At 44.2% G+C, this 23915-nt stretch overlaps 1 protein-coding gene across 1 annotated transcript in view; it reads right to left on the bottom strand.

Moving 5' to 3' along the window:
* Nucleotides 1–23915, bottom strand: part of JAKMIP2 (janus kinase and microtubule interacting protein 2) — a 185799-nt gene that overhangs the window by 152161 nt on the left and 9723 nt on the right. Inside the window, exon 2 of the mRNA XM_078650655.1 lies at nucleotides 22839–23336. Coding sequence (XP_078506781.1) covers nucleotides 22839–23336 — 498 coding nt within the window. The remainder of the gene's footprint in view (nucleotides 1–22838; nucleotides 23337–23915) is intronic.

Genomic DNA, 23915 nt, shown 5'->3' with positions numbered 1-23915 from the left:
CTTAAAATAGCGAATTGGTAAATTACCGAATTTGCAATTTAGGCCACCTACATCCCAAATGCCCAATACCTGTCGGTAACGTCCGAAATTCGGTAATTTCGGCCGTTACCGAGTGGTATTGGGCCACCTACATCTGGCCCGTAATGAGAAAAGTTGGAGGAGCTGGAAGCAATTTGCTGCCTGGTCCTACCCCACAAAATGAATAAAAAGATAATTGATTTTTTTATTTTTTTTTAAAGATGGATATTGGGTGCAATGCAGGAGCTTGTGGGAGAAAGCAAACAGGAGTGGGCAGGGGAAAGATGGGGAAGTACATGAGGTAAAGCAACTCTGGAACAGTGCGAAAAGCCCACAAGCAAAAATGCAACACAGAGGCTGGGGTCGGGAGGGAGTTTGGTAGGGGAGAAGTGTATGAGAGAGAGCTTGCAGCACAAGTGAGACTGCACTGTGGAGCGTGAAGGGGTCCATATCTGTTAGTGGGAAACGAACAAGGCAAAAAGGTAGCAATCAAATGTATTCTCATGGTGTGCTTGGGCAAAAAGGAACATCTACAAGGTACTCAAATGGTGTGGAAAGTAGAGCAGTTCTACGGCAGGTTTTTATAGGTCATCTAGAATCCTGTGAGGTTCCTGCATGATGTGTCTCCTAGTCAGAGGAATGCAACAGGGAAGCGTGCATGTATGTGTTAAAGTGGCAATACCAGATTATAATAGTTCTTTCTACATTAATGCATGTATGTGGTATGTAAAGCACTCTGAAGGGATCAAAAGATGACATGACTGAACTATTTAATTTCACATATATGAATAAGTAGATGTTAAGTGCCCGACTTGAATTTTTATTTCCGTCTTGCTTTATTTATACTGGATGGGCATCTGTTCTATCGTTTTTATACTGCATGAGTAAATAATGGCATTCCTCTGTGATCCGAGGAGGCTGAGCCCACCACTTAAAAGTCCTCAGAGCAGAGTTAAAAGCACCTATCATCCACCTGAAGAAATATGTTATAATCCAACCCATAGATAGTACATTGTTGTGAGAAATTGGGTTGTGGGTTGATCGGATGTTAAGCCTGGTCAAGCAGAAACCAACCACAATCTTTGTCAGGGTAAGGCACAAGCAAACCCCAAATTAACCTGGGATCAACCCTCTGGTATCTTGGAAGAGCAGTCAGGGTTAACTTAGAGGCATTGTGTAAAGTATTAGTGCAACACTACAAACAGTAAAACAGTGGAAAAAAATAAAAAAAGTACCCCACACCAGGTTAGAAAAATAGCGCAAAATGTAATAAATAAAAAAAAGCAATACAACAAAAATAGAATCCTTAAAACTTGAGTTATGAATTTTTTAAGAATAAAATGTAAAATAGTGCCTAAAGGCAGAGAGAGTAACCGCGGCTATCTGGTTGCACTGGACTGGGCCAAAGTCAAAAGTTCAGGCCGACCGCAATAGAGCGCAGATCAGATACAGTTCCAGATTCACCCCGCTGAAGGTTTACCTTCTCAAGATTTGTTCTTAGAGCCCTGTTTGCATTCAAAAGGGTTGCTGGGATCAAGGAGAGCATCGTGGGCAGTGGTTGGTGTGGCATGAAGAGCAGGCCAGACATAGCGGAAAGGCAGGTTGGCGCTTCATGTTGGTGGTCTTTCACCGGCAATCAATGCTTGCTGTGCAAAAGCGGCAGCTCGCGCTGATTTTCAATGTGAGTGGCGCGGTCCCTGTTTGTGTTTGCGAGGAGCCCAAAAGCTTGACTTTAAGAGCATGTGAGCCACACCAAAAGTCAAGGACCTGAGAGGCACTACTCCAAGTGAGGGGCTCGCTGCAGCTTAGTCCAGCAGCGTGTTAGGACCCTTTTACGTCCCTGAGGCTCAGAGCAGGAGGCCAGCGAACTGGCCCTTTGAGTCACTCTCAGGTCCTGGGTTCAAGATGAAGTTGCAGGTCCAGTTCTTTCCCAGGCAAGGGGCATCAGGTCAGCACAGCAGGGCAGCAGTTCCTTTATAGCAACAGTACAGCATAGTGGTAGTCCTTGTGGAAGCACATCAGTCCTTCTTCCTGGCAGAATATCCACAGGCCAGAAGTATTCTGAGGAATTGGTGTCTGAGGTCCAGTATTTATACACATTTGTGACTTTGAAGTGGGGAGAAGCTTCTAGAGGCATGCCCCTAAAGTGTACAGATGTCCTGCCTTCCTTGTCCTGGCTCCAGACTAACAACAGAGGGGCATACAGCCTTTTGTGTGGAGGCAGGACACAGCCTACTTAAGTGTAAGTGGGTCAGAGCCCGGCACCTCCTGACCATTATATCAGTGATGGCCCATCCATTCACACCTAAGCTCCCCTTTACGTGTGGCTGTCTAGGAGGAAAACACAAAGCCCAACTGTCATTACACCCAGTCATGTGACCACAGACAGGCTGCAGGCACCAAATGGCGAAAGCATAAAATGCCAACTTTCTAAAAGTGGCATTTTCAGAATTGCAATTCAAAATCCAGGTTTTTACATTGTGATTCCAGAGACACCAAATACGAACTGGCTACCTCCTGCCATTTGGAAATCACATTTATAAAATGTAATAAGGCAACGCCAGTGTTTGCCTATGGATGGGATTGATAGGCCTTGCAGGAGTGAATTTATTTTTTAGAGTTTTTCACTTCCAGGATATGTAAAACTAAAAAGTACTTGCCCTACTTTTTAAATACATTGTCCCTTGCTTTTATGGCCCACCCTAGGGGTGACTGATATGCATTAAAAAGTAAGGTTTGGGTCTAATAAATGTTTTTGTTGCGAGGTAGAAATGGCAGTTTGCACTGCATACACAGATTCTGCAATGGCAGGCCGGAGACATCTTTAAAGTGTTACGTATGTGGGTGGCCTAACCAGTGCTGCAGCCCCACTAGTATAATTTACAGGCCCTGGGCAGATGTAGTGTCACTTTACTATGGACTTACAAGTAAATTAAGTATGCAAATTGGGTATAAGCAAATTTAGCAGGTGTTCAGGAGAGAGCAAAGGCACTTTAGCACTGGTTAGCTGTGGTAAAGTGCACAAAGTCTGAAGGCCAACAATAATGAATTCAGCAAGAAATGTAGGAGAAAGGCAAAAGGTTTGGAGATGATCACTTGTCTAATGAGCAACAACATTATCTTAAATTGATAGGTGAGTTATCGATGCTGGGACAGAAAATAATATTGAGGATAGATGCCAGACTTGTCCACTAGGGGAACAACAAATATTTTGGAGACTGTCCAAATCGAATTGAAAATGTTATGTTATGTTATGTTATATTACTCGGTATTTGTAGATCACACAGCTACTCCTGAGACTGTCCTGGCGCTAGATCTTTATTTGATTATTATTCAATAATCAAAAAAGTACAGAGTACATAAAAAAATCACCAAAGTTAAAACACATGTATCGAAATAAAAGAAAATAAATACAATTCATAAACAGATAAAAGTTATTAAAAACTAAGACAAGAAAAAGCATCTAAAATATCCAGTTCATGCAGCTCTCATCAACAATTTTCAGTTTAATTAAAACGCAATTTATATATTCAGTGCTGCATTCAAGTGCAAAGCATTTTTCAAGAAGGAATCAACAGCGGTTATAACGGCAGGTTCAACAAGCATCTGCAAATAGTTAAAGGTTGTTCTGTGCTGGTAGATGGCCCTGAATCTAAGGATAGGCAACAAGTATCTGCGCCGAGGAAAATCATAAAACTACAAAATTAAATTAAATGTTCCAAAGTCTGTCATGATCTCTGATCTCAGGGGGTAGTCAAAATATTGTCCTGGTGGAAAACCTACCCTATACCGAATTGCACCCAGTAGAAACTTTGGTGGCATATTATCAAGAACAGCGTTAAAAATTATTGCCGGTTTAGAAAAAGCTGTGATAATGGGCTTGATAATATGCCCTTAAGAATTCCAATAGAAGTCCATGTTCATGTGCAGTTTTCTGCTGCTAACCCGGCGATCATTTTAACGCCATTCTTGATAATATGCCCCTTAGTAAATAAAAATCTCACCCATGGGCTTCTGACTAGGAAAAGATAAGGCTTGGGATGACATTAGTTTGGACAATCATACAAGCTCTCAAAACTGGCTTGTGCAGTGCAGCATTCTCCCTCTCCTCTGCAGCGCATTTAGGAAACAGCTTTTTAGACTTTTTTCCATAGCTTTTGTTTATCAATTGAGGGTCATGGTACAATTCTGGACATCCCAACAATACAGCTATTTTTTTAAACTTTATTTATTGAATTTTCGTAACAGTACACAGCAGCTCATTTCATGGTAACAGCTTAAACACATATGAAGGAGAAAGTCCATACAGCATACAACATTTGTAGATTATAGTTTTTCCTGCTATTGACATATATTCTAAGTAATCCTCTTAAATTACGCCATTATTTCTGTATTCTATACCTCGACCATAGTACATCAGAATAAAATTCTTCGTGCTCACTCATATATCAGCAATCACAGTGCCCGTTGTTTCTCAGTTCGGTTACACCTGGCTGTTTGCCAACATTTTAGTCTATTTATTAAAGATAGAGCCAGAAATCACTTCCCGCGGGGGGGGGGGGGGGGGGGGGAGAAGAAGAGGATGAGAAGAAGAGGAGGTGGGACAATGAGAAACTCATATGCATTATGTCAGCGCACCAGCGCAGGTACGAGGTTGGCAATAGCTCAGAATATGTAGTGAGCTGATCCTTGCAGAATATCAGGTCAGTAAGCCACTACTTTAATTTGGGGGCATCTACGTGCACCCGCCTTTTTGCTAAAAGAATACTTAACGCTGTAAATATCCTGTGCAGTGGTGGCAATTCTTCTGTGTATCCCAGTAATGTGATAATGGGCGAAATTGGAACTCGAGTGCCTACTATTTCAGAACATCACAGCTAATTTTAATGTAAATCAGCCATGGGATTTTGTGACCATATTCAAGCAATCTTGAATCACTTCCCTATTGAAAGCTGCATGTTCCCTGCTCCAGACTATTATGCACAGAAGCAGTGGGGCTAGTTTTACATAGTCTTCAACGCACCCCAAATTAAGCTCTTTGTGTAAAAAAATACCAAAACCTGGGGTTAGCAGGGCCCACTCCAGGTAGTTTACTACGGAAACGGTTCTCTTCCTGTTGTATTCTCAAACAATTTTGTTACCCCCCAATGGCGCACCATATGTGAGAACTGGTGAGCATTTCATTCTATAAATTTAAAACAATGGAACAATTGGTTTGCTGCCTATCACTGAGAAGAACCCAAAGAGAATCCCACATGCTTTATTACAATGCTGACTTCTATTGGCCATACAAGGGGTCCAATTATTCTGTTGATCAAAGGTTATGCCAAGGTAGGAGAAATAACTCACCCTTGACACGACCTTTCTTTTAATGGTTATTGTTCTGGTTTTCCAAAGCTGCCTCCCACAGACCATATAATGAGTTTTGGCAATGTTTGTATCGATATCAATCTCATCCATAAATTTAAACAACATGTCCACTAAGCCCCTGCGACCGTTTGAGGTACAAGAAAGCAATACAACATCATCTGCGTATAAAAGGGACGGAACAATGGAAGATTAAAACTTTAGGCATGCCCTTCCCATTTATTGCCAACAAAATGGTTCAAACCATAAATATATAGTAGAAATAAAATAGACACCAGGACACAACCCTGCCTGACACCTTGAGGGAAGCAGAAGGAGTCCGTACATTCTCTATCCACACCATACCTAACAGAAGTACCAATATCTATGTGAAGAGCCCATAGGAAATCAATTAATACCTGAGACATTCCTAAATCAACCAGTAAGTTCCATAACTTTGACCTGTTAACCCAGTCGAAGGCGCAACTCAAGTCCAAGCACTAAATAAATGGACCCTTTTTTAGCCCACAACATATTTCCATATCAGCAGATTGAGGTTTAAACATTGCTCCTATGTGCCCCTACCCTCTCTAAATGGAACTAAGAATGTTATTGAGATGGGCTCAATCATCTATTCTTTTCAATATTATTCTGCCCACCACTTTGATTATCAAGTTTAATACGGAAATGGGTCTATAGCAACATGGATCCTGCCAGTTTAGCTTCTTGAAGACAGGTACAATAGAAGCAACTTTCCAAGACCTGGGGATGCCATTTATGGCATCTGCATTTGAAATGTTTGTTAATAGAGGGATACAAAAATGGATATTCGCCTTGTAGAGGTCCATAGGGACCCCATCGGGCCCGGGGGCCTTATTAGAAGGGCTTGCATAAATGGCAAAGGTTGCTTCCAAAAGTGCAAAGATAATACCTAATCGGACCTTTGGTACTGCCTCATTACAATCCAACAGTTTCACTGTTCCCATTGAATAAATCAATTTCTAATGTGTCACCCATTATTCAGGGGTTATGTTTGTACCTAAGTCATTGGACATACTTGAAGGCAACTGTTTCCCTTAACTATCTCCAAAAATCCTTTTCCATCACCAGAATTACAGTATGTATCAATCGATCCCAAGCTTCCTCTTTCATCGTTAGCTTCCTATGCCTAATGGCTGCCCTACACGATGTGAAAAGGAGAACGGAACATCCCCCAAAACTTTGTGGTAGACTGTTTTCAGAAAAGAGGGTTTTCCACATGCCCTCTCGACAGACAATGAGACACAATTGACTTCCAGAGAGATAAGGAATTATTTAAGTGTGTGTAGGATAATACATCTGTGCATGATTCTTTATAATCCATAGGCCAATGGGCTGGTCAAAAGAGCAAACTGAGGGGCGTGACTTGGAAGCCAAGCATAGCGGGCATGCCCTAGCAGAGCTCCGTCTACCTGAGCCCGAATACGCTGATATCCGGCACCGACACTGACCCCAGTCGGTCTACGGACAGTACAGCGACTAGCAAAGACGGACTAGCAAAGACGTCGCCGCACAGCACAGGATTTGTCTCTGCGGCCTTATCGCCTTGTACTGCAGACCTGCACTTGTGAGGAGGCGGTCGGCATAGAGGTGGCACATCGAATGGAAGCGGGCCGTGGGCATCTGATCCCGCAGAGGCAGCGCGGGTTCACAACGTCACGGTCGGACTGCTGTGCCGCGGCCGTGCACCTGGCGGAGGAGGCTCAGCCGTGACCTTGCTCTGTGGGGCCGTCCTGGGGCTTTTGCGGCAAGGGATCGCCGAGACTGGGAGACTGCGTCACGGTAAGATTCTCGCTCCCACCGGGGCCTACTGGTGGGTGTGGCTGGATGCTCATTTTCCCGGCTTGACGAGGGTGGTTTGCTGGCAGAGGTCCTCTTCCCCCGCCCCCTCCCTTGAATGCACAGTGAAGGGAGCCCCAAGACTAAACACCAAGTGGCGAAGGGGCTGCATTGCTGGCGCCGAAGACTACGTACCAGGCCGGCGTCTCTGGGATCACCAAGACGAGTTGGAGGGAACTCTGACCCATATTGGAGCACTCCCACAGAGCGGCGCCCCCCCTCCGTTTTGCACCTATTGACAGCAGTGCAGAGGCTCACTGGGGCCCATGAGAGGTGCGGTGGAGCAGGCCACATGCGTCTGAAAAGCCCTAACTGTCGGTTCTTCATTGGCATTTAGTAAAACATCAGGAAAGGCCCGGTTCTGTGTATGGGCGAGGTGGAACCCTTAAACACTGATTCTCTGTGCACACCGTTAGGGGTTGCTACCAGGTCAGGGATCCAGTGAGTCTGGTGAATCCGGTGAGGGGGCCCACTTGGCTGCCCTCTCCAGGCAGCAGAAGCGGCCGGGCTAGGCCCGGTGCAGCTTGCTGTCAGGGATGCCAGAATCTTGTTAGACCTGGCCGGGGTATATTCCCCAGCATTGATTGTGCTTGCAACACATTGGGCTCCGGTCTGAAGACTACCATCCTGGGAACACGAGTCATCAGTGCTGCAGAAAAGAGTACAGGACTACCCTTCATTGACGTATTATCCTCCATTTCCTGCCTGCACCTCCTTCTCATAATGGGCTAAGATAAGCCAGGAACAGCCGCTTCCAAGCAAAGCACTGTGGATCACTACACCTCGACGGGTCGGGAAGCGAGGGTGCCAGAGGTCCGTCCCCAGATAGTGCCACCCTGCAGGCAGTGATTACTCAATCGCGGGCCGCACTTGAGGCGCAGATAGGCGTTGTCAGCCCCTAAGTTTCCTTCATGTGTCAGGACCTCCGTAAAGCAGTAGACAGAAATACGGAGGCTGATACCCGGGTCTCCACAGTGGAAGACACAGTGATGACTCTCTAGAAGAAGGTGAACAAACTCACCGTCGTGACCCAGGAATTGGCTTCGCGGTTTGAGGACACAGAAGGTAGGGCCAGGCAGAACAACATACGCCTAGTTGGCTTTCTGGAGGGATGCGAAGGCAAGTCAATGGAAGTTTTTCGGATAGGATGATTCAAATACTTGTTGCCAACCAGCGCTATGTTCACCTGCTTCATGGCTGACAGAGCCCACAGGGCCCTGACCAAGAAGCCACCGCCGAGAGAACGATCAAGACCAGTGATTGCCCTACTTCTCAATTACGGAGATCGAGACGCCATACTACGATACACCAGAACACAATGCTTTTCAATTCTCAGCAAATTATGGTATTCCCTGACTATACCAGATTAGTACAACAACAGCGTCAATCCTTTGTGGCTGCGAAGCGCAGACTTCGAGAACTGAACTTGTCCTATATGCTGTTGTACCCCGGTAGAATGAAGGTAATCGTTAACTCTAAATCGTTCTTCTTTGATTCTCCCGAGGCGGTATTCACCTGGACTGATGAAAGAGCTCCTCTCAAACCACACTCGCCGCCATCACCGGATTCAGAATCCTCACAGGGCTCGCACAGAAGTCGACAGAATAGAGGCACGTTGAGACAGCGGCACAGATCTCGCTCCAACTGAAGGGCCCATACTCACGCCGAGACAACCGAGAGATCCTGGTCACGACAGACACACAGTCAAGCAATTCGGTATGATGCAGATATACTTTGGTTGATAGAGACACACCACTTGGCCAATAAAACTCCATGCCTTAGTAGGTTTGGTTTTGCCACGGTGTGTCATGCAGGATTTACACGGGGTGCGCGGGGGACAGAGGTCCTAATACATCGTTGCGCGCCGATCCTCATCTCCAAACACTGGCTAGATCCTGGTTCGTGATTCACAGTGGTCTCCGGCACAGTTGCGGGGGAACAGATAACAATTGGGAGCATATATGCTCCCCAGGACAAACATTCGTGGATAAAATTACACATCTCTGGGGGACCTTCCTGACAGTCTGACGATCCTGGGTGGTGACTGGAACAGCGTGATGACTCCCCAAGATAGGTGGTGCGCAGTGCGACCTGACAAACCCCCTTCTGCATCCAAGCTGAATATCCTGGCCCACACATTGGGATGGTCAGACACATGACGACCCTTTGGCCCTTTGACTTGGGGGTTTTCATATACATCAGCCGTGCATAACACGCTATCGCGGCTGGGCTACATATTTCTCCCACACAGTTTTGTACACAGAATATTGCATATCTTCATCCTACCTAGGGGTCTCTCCGACCATTCACCCGTTCAGATTAAGCCACGCCTGAAAGTTCAGCGGGCCCCATGCAGGTGGCGTATGTCCCCTTGGCTCCTTCAGGATTTCTAATATCAGGAGACTCAGCAACACACCATGGTGGAATATCTTCAGCTTAATCTAGATTCATCTCCATCGTGTATAATACGGTGGGAGGTCCTCAAGCCGTTGATTAGGGTAGTAGATATAAGCTTCTGCACTGGCTAAAAACGTAGACGCCTGACTCAGGTATTTGAGCTGGAAGAACGCCAAAACCAGTTAGAGGTACAAGTATTAAAAGGGTCGGGACCCAAGCTCTCGGCGTAATCTCCTACTTACCCAGCAACAAATTCATCAGCTCCTTACTGATGAGGCCAAGGAAGCGTGGCTGGCGAGGCAGCATAGGATCTACCAATGGGGCTATAAGTCCAGCAAAATGCTTAATCAGCTAAGCCAGGCTAAGACAGCCACTCTGCACTTCCCCGGAGACGGAGGTCCGAGCATTTGCATCCTTTTACACCACACTTTATCAACAGCGGGAGCTTATATCGGAGACTCTTATAGATCAATTTCTATCGGATATTCCTCCCCGTAAGCTCTCCAACCAAGTAAGAGACTTACTGGATATCCCCATACCTATAGACGAACTAAGGGCAGCGTTATCTAGCATTCATCCTGGCAGGGCGCCGGTTCCGAATGGCTTTCCCAGCGATTTCCTACGTTCGCAAATGACGACGTTAGGCCCACATCTGCCCGAGGCACTGCATGAAGCTCTAGAGCAGCGTATCCTACCCACAGACTGGTGCCATACGAAATTTTGGTGTTCCTCAAGCCTGGCCGCCCTCCTGATGACCCAGCTATGTATCGTCCTATCTTGTTGCTCAATTTTTAGCCCAAGCTCCTGGAGAAGGTCCTGGTAGACCGCCACCGTTCGTGCATCCAAGATCTCATTCATCCCAATCAGTCTGGCTTCATGCCACAGCGCTCCAACAGACCTAATATTAGGCGAGTACACAACGCCATTGCAGGAGCTCATAGACTCAGTCGCCCAGCTGCAGTTCTGCTGGCCGACATAGATAAGGCATTCGACTCTCTGAGTTGGACCTACCTCTTCAAACTCCTTCATGCCATAAACCTCGGTCCACGGTTCATAGCATATACCCAGCTATTATATGTTCATCTATCTCCATCTGTCCGTGTGGCAGGATATCAGTCAGCCCCCTTTCCCATTCGCTGGGGCACAAGACAGGGCTGCCCCCTGTTTCCACTTCTGTTTGCCCTAGCCATAGAGCCCCTGGTGGTGTGGGTGCATCAGGACCCACTGATCCAGGGGGTTGACTGGACGCAAGGTATTCAGACAGAATCCCGCTTTACGCCAATGATGTTCTCTTCTTTATGACCGACCCGTGGTTCTCGGCACCTCGTGTCCTCCAGATACTTCGAATTTTCGGTGAAACCACTGGGTTGAGCCTCAGCCCATCCAAATCCACACTTTTCCCTATATGCGGAGATCAGAGGCGCCAGGCTTGGGCTTCACACCTATCTATTGCTACCGAAGGCTTTAAGTACTTAGGGGTCTTTATAGCGCCATGCCCTACGATCTCATGGGAACACAATATTGCCCCACTACTCCCTGCTGCCCGCAATGAGACGTCGGTTTGGTCACAGCTGCCTTTGTCTTTATATGGACAATCGCTTATCTTTAAGATGGTGTCCTTATCGCGTCTGCTATATATACTTCAGAATTTTCCATATAATATTCATCCTTCCTGGTTTACAAAACTTAATGCGATTTTAAACCATTTCTTATGGCAGGGGGAGTGATCCAGGTTGCACTCCGTACATGCACACAATCTACATACTGCGGCGGTATCGCAGCAGCCGGCGTCCATGCATATTACTCCACCTCTCACCTCTTGGTGATTAATGAATGGTGGTATGGGTCTTGGTCAGATCCAGCTTACGCAGTTGAACAGATGGCCATGGCTGCACTCCCTTGCTACACCTCCTGTACAGCAACACGTCGCTTGAAACACTACCTCCAGCTTGCATGACAGTTATACAAATTTGGAAATGCATAGTAAGATCCATGGGTTGGTGGGGAAGATTGACAGGTTCCACTCCTCTCTGGCAGGGCACATATCTACGGCCCTTTTCCGTCCTGGGCGGATTCCGTAAATGGGACCTCATTGGGATCTCTATGCTTGGGGTTGTCATGCAGGGCACTACCCTTAAGTCCTTTCAGCGGTTGCAAACCGACTACAACTTACTTAAATCTCAGTTTCATCGCTATTTGCAACTACGGCATGCCTTAGACCCCCATATTTGTCATTTGGAGGCTCTACCAGAATTCCACCCACTAGAAGGCTGCTTGCTTATGGGGGATATTGGGGCTCACAAAATTAAATAAATCCATCAGATGCTCAATACTCATACTAAGAACACCATCCACAAAACCAGAGAGGCATAGGAGGTCGATCTACCGGACATCACAGATAATAATTGGACGGAAGCCTTGGCTAGTCCTCGGTATGCTGTGGTGTCTACATGCTACCAACTCCTTCAGTTCAAGTACCTCCACTGGGTATATTACACTCGTTGTAGGTTGTGGAAAATGGGTGTTATTCAGTCTCCTCAATGTCTCTGCTGTAGTAGTGATGAGGGCTCCTTTCTCTATACTGTGTGGAGTTGTACAGGGATTCAAACGGTTCTGGACTCGGGTGACGTCTTACCTAGGTCAGGTATTGGCATGGACCATCCCGCTTGACCCCAGATTGTTGCTCCTACATAGCACGGATGACATTGGGGGGAATTGCTAGAAGCAGCACCTCTTGTTCCTGGGTCTCACCCTAGCCAAAACGGATATCGCACAGTATTGGAAAACTACATCCCCACCAAGTGCTGCAGGATGGAAAAAGGCAATGAACAGGTGTATGACTGCGGAAATCGTAGTTTTTCAGGCAAGAGGGTGCCCACAGAAACACAGGAAAGTTTGGGCCTGTTTGGCCACATACAGAGGTACTGATTTGCCCCCCTTGCCGCATTCAGTCTCCCACGATCCCATTGAACAATTGGTGGCCATAAACTCACTTGTATAGCCCGATGACTTTGACTCTTTAAGGTCAGGTATTTGTTGATAATGTGCAATTGAAATTCTCCGTGTGTGTTCGGTGTCGTATGTTATACTTTTGGTCCGCTGTTCCGCAGGTCAGATGGTTTTTGTATAATTTAACTAGGTACTGTATGCCATATACAATATATGTACTTTCTCTGCTGGGTTTTGCCCATTTTTTACCTTTAAAAATTAATTAAATAAAGTTGTTTAAAAAAAAAGAGAGAACTGTATAATTAAATGAGCTATCCACCTGTTCAGTGAGCACTGTCTTTAGAATGTTTGGCATGTTATGTTCTGATTCTGTTCTTGTTTGACTTGAGTAGTGGAGATTCTACAGTGAGCCAGTTGTGCTGACTGTGTTAGGGGTTGGAGACCTGCAGCGAGAGTTAGGAATTGACATGTGGCTAGATGCAAACCCCACGTCTCTTTGACCTCAGTCCCTTAGAGACTTTCCAGATTATGTACTTTTGAGACTCTGTGGCACCTATAAACAGGTTGTTAAAGAAAGGAGTACCCTTTTTGTGGTCCGAAGAAGCGGAACAAGCGTTCCAGACTTTAAAAAACAAATTCACCACGGCTCCTGTTATTAAACATGCAGACAACACCCAACCATTCTTTGTAGAAGCAGATGCTTCTCAATATGCGGTGGGAGGAGTGTTGTCACAAAGAGACAAAAACACAGGACAACTGCACCCCATTGCTTACTACTCCAAAACCTTGTTACCAGCTGAGCAAAACTACACCATCGGAGAAAGAGAGCCATTGGCTATCAAATTAGCATTCCAGGAATGGAGACATCACTTATTGGGTTCCCCTCATGTTGTTACCATCTACTCAGATCATAAGAATCTCCAGTTTTTTAGAACAGCTAGAGCCCTTACGCCTCGTCAAATGAGATGGGTGTCCTTTTTCAGTGAGTACGATTTTATCATTACTTATCGTCCAGGACCTCAGCAAGGCAAGGCGGATGCGCTATCCCGTTTGGGCCACACTATAGAAAAGACTGGGGATTACTCTCTACCTATCATACCTGTACACAAGATTATTGGAGTGGGAGACACAAATAAATCTTCTTTGAAGAGCTAAAAGCCCAGTATAATACCATTCCTCATGTTCAATGGGAGGAAACCGCAGCCAACACTATCGTGGATGGGTTATACTACCATGATAATAAACTGTTTATACCCACCCAAGTCTTACAAAAACAAATAATGGAATGGTGCCATGATAGTGTTTTAGCCGGACACCCAGGAAGTGTAAAGACTAAAAATCTATGTCACAGATGGTTTTGGTGGGAGAACATGTCACGAGATATCCAGGCCTTTGTTCAGGCATGTTCTACGTGTGCTAGACAAAAGGTGTCTCATTGTGCACCCACAGGGTTGCTAAAAACCATAGCCGTCCCTTCTGCACCATGGCATTCGATCAGCATGGACTTCATTACGGAGTTACCCAGATGTCAAGGTTACAACACCATCTACGTAGTAGTGGACATGTTATCTAAAATGGCTCACTTCATCCCCTTAAAAAAGATTCCTTCAGCCAAGGAATTAACACAGGTGTTTCTTGAGCAGATAGTACGTCTCCATGGTCTGCCCTCTGTTATTATCTCTGACAGAGGTCCCCAATTTGTATCCAGGTTTTGGCAAGGGGTGTGCTCTACTCTATCCATAGATCATAGGTTGTCAACAGCATACCATCCCCAAACAGATGGACAGACCGAGAGAACCAACCAAACCCCTGAACAATACCTACGCTGCTTGCTCACCACCCTCTCTTCCAATTGGGTTCAAGCTCTTCCTCTGGCGGAATTTGCCTATAATAATTCTTCTTTAATTATGCACAACACCCTAGAATGCTACCCGTAGTCCTGGATATGAAGACAGTGAAAGTCCCAGCATCAGAGGAACATCACAAGCAGATCAAAGAGGTGTGGGAAGAAGCTAAAGGAGAATTACATAACGCCAAAGAAGCCATGAAAAAACAGGCAGACAAGAATAGAAGAACTGAAACCACTTACACTGTAGGAGAGAAAGTCTGGCTTTCCACTAAGAATCTAAGAATAGAAGGGTCAAGAAAATTCCATCCTAGATTCATAGGACCCTTTCCTATAGTAAAGATCATTACCCCAGTCACCCTGAAACTACAGTTACCCCCACAAACAAAAATACACCCCGTTTTTCATTGCTCCCTGCTCAAAAAATACATACCTCCTGTAAACCCCGACACACCTCCCCCTCCTCTCACAATTCAGGGAGAAGACGAATATGAAGTCCAAAAAATCTTGAACTCTCGCAGAGTTAGGGGTAGACTGCAGTACTTGGTGGACTGGGTAGGTTATCCCCCTGAAGATAGATCATGGGAACCAGCGGAGAACATCCACGCTGCTAGATTGATAAGAGAATTCCACAATCTCCATCCCACTAAACCTCGTCCTCTAAATAGGCCTTTGGGGAGGGGTACTGTTAGGGGTTTGAGACCTGCAGCGAGAGGTAGGCATTGACATCTGGCTAGATGCAAACCCCACCTCTCTTTGACCTCAGTCCCTTAGAGACTTTCCAGATTATGTACTTTTGAGACGGTCCCTAACTAACGTAAAGGGACGCTCTACCCGTAGGCCGACGCTTGGCTTACTTCCGTGACCATGCCCCCTTCCTTGTTCCTGCTTCGAGCTCACGCCATTACCCCTAGCGTCTTGCTCGTTTTCCTGTTCCAGCCCGTCCTGTTGAGAACCCTGCTCCCCCGCCTACAGAGGATTACTTGGGGATAGAGCGGAGATCTAATTCCTCATCGCGGATCCCCCCGCGTAAGGTAGTGCTCACCTCCGGCTGGCGAGGAAGCCGGTGATACTTCCCTTCCGCGCCTGTTGGCGCAAGTCCCGGCGGGTGAGGGACGCCGGTTCTTGTGTCCCCGCAGTTGTGTGCTCAGCCTTATTCGCACAACTTGTGTCCGACCTGGGAAGGCGATTCAGCAGCCCCCATTTTGCTCCGGGCTCACAGTGAAGAAACCGTGAGTCAGCCTGCTCGTCCATTTAAGTTTCTTCTTACCTATTGAGAGAGTGTTACTCCGCCTGGTGCTTTATCCCGGGCCGGGTTTCACCTCTCTTGAGTGAGTCTCTGCTCCGCTCTTCGTTGCCCCAGAAGAGCCGGCCATTGCTCCTCAAGTCCCCACGTTACCCCCATTGATTTAGTTATTTATCCATTGGTCTGAGTGTTGTATGAATGTGACTGAGTAGCCCATCCCAGAGTTCCTGGACTCCTGTTTTTTCCCGAGTCCGTCATCTTAACCACATCCTTGCTTCAAGGACATTCTGGGACATAACTGGGGTGAGTGAACTGCGATGCTAATCACATGTCAATGTATTTGTTGGTGAATGTTCAGCACAGTGTATTGGTGTCCTCATATTATTTTCTTGCAGCTTCCTTGCGACCAGACCTACCTGTTTCCCTCCTGTGATTTCGCCCCATGTATGGGGAGAGTGGTGGACACTCCTTGGAATTTTCCCCCATATTTTTAGAGAACAGCCTATAGGGGTGTATGTTACACATCATTCCTGTGGTTGTTTTGTGGAAGTTAAGGGGATTTCTCTTCACTCCTGTGGACTCGTGGCACCCGGTTCTGGAGACCTGACAGGCTGGATGAGGGGAAGGGGTGAACCACAATCGGGTTGTCTCTAATTAACTCCTTTCATTATTGGATCTTGTACTCCTGTGATTAAAACATATTTCTTCTCATTCTATGCTCCAGGATGTCATTTTCCCTGGAAATTAAAAGGTCAATAATGAGGACAATTGTCCATTCATACTTTGAAAAGGGTAATGAAATTTTAGGAGACAAAGTATGAAGTACATTTTCCCATCAACTTTCGGAAGAAATCTATTGATGAGAATGAGGGTTTCTAAAACCCATATTTCACTTTTAAAACATTTCCTTCCTTTATTTTTCAAATCATTAAATCACATGAATGGCCAACACATGTTTCACTACTCTCTTGTCACTGCTTCAGGGACAATTCAAATTCTAATACATTCAAAATTATAATGGTATATTTTGACCTTTCCATAAAGTGAAGTAATTCACTTTCATAGTTGATTTGTGATTTCCTGGGTTAAGCATAGTGCCTGGTGACAAAGACCATCTGCATTAGAGTAACATTTGTTACTCATGTAGTGACTGAAAAGTCGTGAAACAAGTGTTGGCCATTCTTGTCATTTGATTTGTTTAGTTACTAGGTTGAACATATCTAGTAAAAGAGTGTAAGCACACCGGTCAGAAGAAGTGATGACCTACCCCAATAACAGAAAAGTAGTTATATGAGGGAGCAACATTACATAAGATAATCCTAAGCAAGCTAAGGGAAGGATTTAAAACTGGCAGGTATTCAGTAAATACGAGCGAGCACTAATAAATCTGTGTACTGCAAAGTCATATTACTCCATGAGGGCACAATATTATGCATGAGTAAAATTCACTTAATTGGTGAACAATGAGCATTTGAGGTGTTCAGCCTTGAACGTTTGTGAAAGCCAAGAAAAATGCATGCTTGTGGTGAATGCCAACAATGATGTGTGTTTGGGCCAGTTCACATACTTGTCTGTGGCCCCTGCCCACCCTGGGAATGGTCAGAGATGTGCTCCTTTGGTAAACATCCTTTACACCGCGGATGTTTCAACGCAGTGTTGTTACGACGCGTCCTTTACAACGCAAGTCGTAACCACGACTTGCGCTGGAGGGCGCTACAGTATTAAGAATAATATATTTACTATTCCAACACCTTCCCTAGTGTCCACGGGGACTGGTGTTAGAATAGTAAATAATACTATTCACGATCCGCGCCCTCAACGCAAGTCGTTGTCACGACTTGCGTTGTAAAAGACGCGTTGTAACAGCACGCGTTGTGACTGTATGCGTCGTACCGTCATACATTCGCTCCTTTCAAAGACTGAAGGAATTCCCTTTCTAGGATGGGAAGGAGAACAGAACACCCCCAAAAAATTTGAGGGGGAGATGAAGGATGTTTTTTTTTCACAGAGTTAATTTTGGTCCGGTTTAGAACATTTATGAAAAACAAAAAAAATGTCTTGTAAAGACAATAGTAGAATAGTACCATGAACAGAGGGTACATTTGTTTAAACAAAAAAACAGGAGTCACATCAGTTTCCAATAGGTACACGTAGCATCCTGCAATTGGGGAAGTTTCCCATGTGTGATCATGGAAAGGTTTGTGAGTTGCAAAATGACATGAATCTGCACTCATTCAGAAATGCAACTGGGCAGCACAGATTTCTTTTTTTTCTCGAACCAAGGGGCATATGTACAAGCCCCTATCACCGCCATAAAGTCACTTTTTCTGATGTTGTGGTGGCAATACGGGCTTCACCCTATTAACAAGGCAGCATTAAGCCACTTAATGTGGCTTACCACTGCCTTGTAAATAAGGCCTCCTTTCACGTTGTACTTAGCACTAAAGGGGAGGGCAATGGGTGTTGCGGTGAGTGTTCTGCCGCAACACCAATTGATTTTGATGCTGCCGCATATTGACACGGGTGGCATAAATATGGAGCTGAGCCAAAATTGAGACCAAAAAACCTGGACTTACCCTGGCGAGATGAGGAGAAATGCTCTATTTCTCCTTATTTTTGCTGTTTCTATATGTGCTGCATTGTGCAGCACACATAGAAACAGCAAAATGCCATTGATTGTTTATGTGCAGGAAGGTGCCCCTTCCTGCACATAAACAGCAATTAAAAAAAATTAAGCGTTGCAACTTTTAAATGTGTGTGCATTCTGCAGCACACATAGAAATTTCAAAACACCATAGGTGATTGTTTATGTGGAGGAAGGGACACCGTCCTGCACATAAACAATCTTTCTCTACAACGCAGGTACCCTTGCACAATGGTGCAAGAGTGCATGCATTGGCGCTAGGCAGCTTCAATTAGTGCCAGTGCATGGTGAAATGCAGTGCTGCACCGTATTCTTGTAAATATGGTGCAACCCTGCGTTTCTGAAGTGGCCGAGCACTGCCTTAAGCCAACAGGGGTAATGCCGCGCCCCGTCACTTCATTGTGACTATGCCCCCAAGTCTTTTATTCTGTGGGTGTAGATGCACTGCACTTGGGTTCCAGTTTTATGTTTTGTTCCATAATATTTATATCCACGTCAAACCAAAGCAGAATTAAGAAATAGGAAAATATTTCATTAAAATTACACTTGTGAAGCTGTGCTAAATTCACAACTTTGCACTTTGAAAAGGAGCAACGTTTGACAACTTTACAAAACTTAGGCTGCTAGTGAAGATTTAGACAAATACATATTTGGTGGGTAAATTTCCTGTAAAAACGTTTTCTAATTAGGCTTTTCCTTAACTTACTTTTTTAAAGTATTGTTCTAATGTTTTTTTAACTGCCTTAGTAAAATGCATGAGGTAGGAAGGGAAAACGTTTGAAAACTTCACAAACCTCTAAACTAAACAGTCCTTACCCTGCTCAAAATGTAGACCAGTTAATTTTTCTCACTCAGAACTGCCATCTCCCAGAGCACTTTGAACCACCTATTAAGCACCACCTCGCCATGCCTCTACTCCGTCAATAGGACTTGTCAAATTCATATAGTGAATAATAATTCCTTAATGGACACTAACGTGTGTTCTTCAAAGTAACTGTTGAAATCAATTTGTTATGTTTTACATACCATCCTCCCCAGAAATAATGGTTCCTTTTACAGTCCAATCCTAAGTCAGTTTCTACATTTTGATCAGCATTTTGGATTGTAGCAAAGAATTAATTGGGCTACTACAAATTTCTATCATCCTGATTACTTTGTTTACGATATTCCAGCTGAGCCAGTTACTCATGGGAACGCAAAAGGAGGAATAGCAATTCTTCTATCCGAAGAATACTATTGGGCCCAGGAAATCATACCCACATATTCTAAGAACTTCCAATGTTTAAAGATCAAAATTGGGGCAGAAAAGACCAAAAGCACAGACAAAATGCTCATTTTTAATGTCTATATACCCCCGGGAGCAAAAATGGACGCACTAGGGTTAAATATTCTAGAGGCCATAGAAAAGGTGGTCGAAGAACAGGATCACCTGTTAATATTCCTAACAGGCGATTTAAATGGGCAAATCTCTAACGATCTTTTGGAAAAACGGGAATCGGGAGAAAAGGAACAAGCATTGGCAATACCTATACCACAATTTCTCTCAGGAAGTAAATCAAATAAGAGAGGGAAAATCATCCTATCAATACTTGCAAACTTGAATGGAGTCATACTAAACGGTAATGTCGAAGGAGATATCCCGGCTTCCTACACAAGAAAAGGCGGCTTGAAAGCATCAATTCTTGACTACATGATCTGTAGCTTAGGCCTCTTTGGATCTGCCCACCAACTTAACATAAAATTTGAGAAAGGAAGCGATCATGCAATTCTACAACTAACAACTGGTTTAATATTGAAACAAACTTCTCCAGTGCACATAATGGAATTGCAGAACACGGCACTGATAAATCCTATTCAAGGTTGGGTAACGTGTAACTCTAGATCCTTTGATAAAATCACTCAACTAATTAAGAACTTAAATCTACTAACAACAATCCACTCTACAGACCCAATAATAAACTTTGAGGCAGTGCTTAAGAAATTCGTCCAAATACTATAGGAAAGTGTAAAACAACGATTAATAAAAAAACAAAGTATTAAAAGATGGAATACTGAACCCAGGACAAAGGAATTAAATAAATTAATCAGGGAACAATTCCTTCATTTTTCTGAGGTAAGAAAACTGGAAATTAACAAGCTAAAAAACTTTTGTAGAAGAAAAAAATCAAAAGAAAAACAAAAGATCCAAGACAAAAAATTGATAGATTTACAGATAGCAGCTACACAAAAGGACAAACGCTCCTATTGGACCATAATAGCTCTAGAGAAGGGAACAAAAAAACAGCTAAAAGCAAACCCTGTAGCACCCTCAGAATGGGAAATATACATAACCAATTTATACAAAATAAATCAAACCTCCAACTTCGACTTTTTATTGCAAACTAATAGAGGGCAGGAAAAAAGCTTACACATCGTGGCTCCAGTACCATCTCAAATAGAATACTACATAAAAAAGGCAAGACCATCGGCTGCAATGGGTCCAGACCAAATTCCAATTACGGTCCTAAAAAACAACCCAAAGGAATGGAGTCAGCTTTTAGCATGCCTCTTTAAATACATATATAGAACAGGAAAAACCCCAAAGTCCTGGAAAGGAAGCATCGTTATTCCAATACACAAGAAAGGCTCCAGGCTGCTCCCAAGTAATTACCGCCAGATCGCTCTTCTGGACGCAACCAGGAAGATTTTTGCCGCTGCTGTTCTAGACCACCTAAAAGAGTGGGCCTTCTCTACCGGCTCTATTCCACTTAACCAAGCCGGGTTTAGATCCAAACATTCGGTGACAGATAACATTGCAGTACTCCAAACACTACTAGAAAAATACGTGATCAGAAAGTCACAGGCAGTGTACGCAGTCTTCGTAGATTTTACTACCGCATTTGATAAAGTTGACGAGACAAACTTTGGAAAAAACTGCAGCAAATGGGAATCCCTCAAAATCTTCTTCACCTAATAATCTCACTGCACTCCGGGACATGGTGCCAAGTCCAAATGGGGAGAGAGAAGGGCCTTACAAGTCCAATACCAACTTTAAATGGTCTACGCCAAGGATGCCTATTAGCTCCCTTGCTGTTTTCCTTATATCTGAGCGACCTACCGGAAAACCTTAATCAGGTAAACAATTTTCCACCTAAGATTGCAAATTTTAAAATCCATTGTTTGATGTACGCAGATGACGTAGTGATTCTAGACCTGACCCCATTTGGGCTCCAAAGAAATCTGTTGGCACTCACTAAATATACTGGAGAAAATTATTTAATCCCAAGTGTCACCAAAACAAAAATAGTACCATTCACAGGAAAGAAGAATCATGTCAAATATAACTGGACACTAGGGGGAAAACCATTGGAAATTGTAAAAGAATATATATATCTCGGGAGAATTTTCACCCAGTCCCTGCATAACCTGCCTCACTTGCAAAAAATGGGTCGAAAAGCAGACGTCCACCTAGGAGCCCTCCAAAGATTATATACCTCCACCGGTCAAAGACACCTCTCTTCTTTGTTACATGTCTATAGCTCTAAAATTCCAGCAGTTCTATCATATGCAATAGAACATATTCCAATCAATGAATGGAAACAGATTGATATCAAAGAAGGGAAAATCCTGCGGAAACTAACCAGGATGCCGCAAGCTGTGCCGGTTAAAGCTCTCCGGCTTGAACTATCATTAGTCTGCTCTTTTTCCAGAGGGATCACGAATATAATCAGATGGGCATATAACCTGGTCCATGCTGATCAAAGAACTTTACGAGCTCTGTTAAAAACTGAAACACTTGACCCAGACTCTCCGAAGTATGTGTTTTTTAAAAACTTAAGGAGAGCTTTCAAATTATCATCTGTGACTTTGGATATGCTAAAATCTTGGTCACCGGCCCAACTGAAACTATGCCTGAAGCATCTAACCCCCAGGTTAAGCATGACCCTCGACAAGCAATATTGCTCTGTCCTCTCAACGTACAAACAGTACGCGGATACAATTGTTTTTAAAAAAAAACGCAAGAGTATATTTTTTTTAATCTAAATCATGGATTCAGGCGAAGTATTATTTTACTACGACTTGGGATACTACCCCTGAAATCATACACAATTAAATGGTTGCCAAAAGGAGGAGGGTCTAACCTCTGTGACTTATGCAAAGGTGGGGTGCAAGATCTGGAACATGTTCTCTTTGCCTGTCCAAATCCGTCTATTGTTGCTGCCAGGAGCAGATAGATAACACCGATCAAAATCAAATGTAATATAAATTCTGTTCAGAATTTGAATACCCTTTGCAATGCTCCACCCAATGAATTTGTGTGTATCAAAGTGTATAACTTTTTAAAATCATTTTTAAAATTGTATTAGATAGATCATTTTAAAAATAAAATTGTAATTTTATTGCAAAAAATGTGCTGTTCTCGTAAGAGAACTGAATCAAATAAACTAAAACTTCAAACTTCAAAATTAGAAACACAAAAGGAAAAAAGTCCCAAAAACTATGGATGGTGACTGCTGTAGCCTGGCATGACTTACCAGTCTTCGGATGTCCCTCTCACAGTCCCACTTGATTTTGCTGATGGCTTCTTGGTGAGACTGGTGCTCACTTCGCAAGTCCCCAGCCTTGAGTTTGTCCGCATGAGTGATTTGAGTGAGGGACTCATCCACTTGCTTCTTGGCCAGTTTCAGTTCTGTGATCTCCTGCAAGAGTTTAAGTCGCTCTGAGTCAAAGAGCCGTCTGGCCTCCTCCCGGGCCTCGGAGGTCAGGGCAGTCCTTACTTTGTCGCTACTGCCATCCCTCAAGGCGTTGACCACCGACTTGAGGCGCTGAATCTCCACCTCTTTGATCTTGCCTGTCCGCGCCATTTCCTGCTCGTGTTGCTTGATGAGGTTCTCCCTTACGGCCTGCAGCTCCTTCATCTTCTCCTCGTGCAGCTTGGCCCTCAGCTCAGTCACCAAGACCGTCTGCTTGTGTTGCTCCTGTTCCTTAATCCGCTTGGTTTCCTGATTTTTCTCCCTTTCCAGTTTAGTCACCTGCAAGATGGAAAGAAAGCATATAGTTACCAGAAGGATTACATTACATGAGTCCTCTAGTTCTGCACCAGCAGGAAAAAAGATGGGAGACCACACATGGTGAGTTGCCTAAAATATGTAGCTCGTAATATGAAAAAGGAGGAACTGAGGACTAAGCTTTGCAGAACATAAACAGGGATCTATCTATGAAAGGGATTTAAATGGGAAATTACGGGTAGGGCTTTAGCTTAGAAATTAAAGTGTGATTGTTATAAACAAGAATATAACCATGTGCTTTAAATGTACCGGCACTTTTGTATTTTGAGAAGGAGAATACCAGCACTTCACAAGAAAGATATAATACTTTTCATTTGAGAGTACCCACACTTCTCAGAAACAAGTAGGTACCTGCACTAAAATGTTTCCATTTCAAACACTGACTAAAACACCTTTCTAAATCAGGTCTAAAATATATTCATTTACATTCATATTCCTCCGGACACATACTCGCCATGAAAAACTGTAAATGTAAAATAGGATGATATTAGCTCTCCGTAATAACCCAAAAATATAAAATTCTAAAAAATGCACCAATACAGG

This window comes from Lissotriton helveticus, chromosome 7 (assembly GCF_964261635.1).
Source record: "Lissotriton helveticus chromosome 7, aLisHel1.1, whole genome shotgun sequence".
NCBI lineage: Eukaryota > Metazoa > Chordata > Amphibia > Caudata > Salamandridae > Lissotriton > Lissotriton helveticus.
The sequence above is the reverse complement of the archived record's forward strand: the minus strand, read 5'-3'. Positions and strand labels throughout refer to the sequence as shown.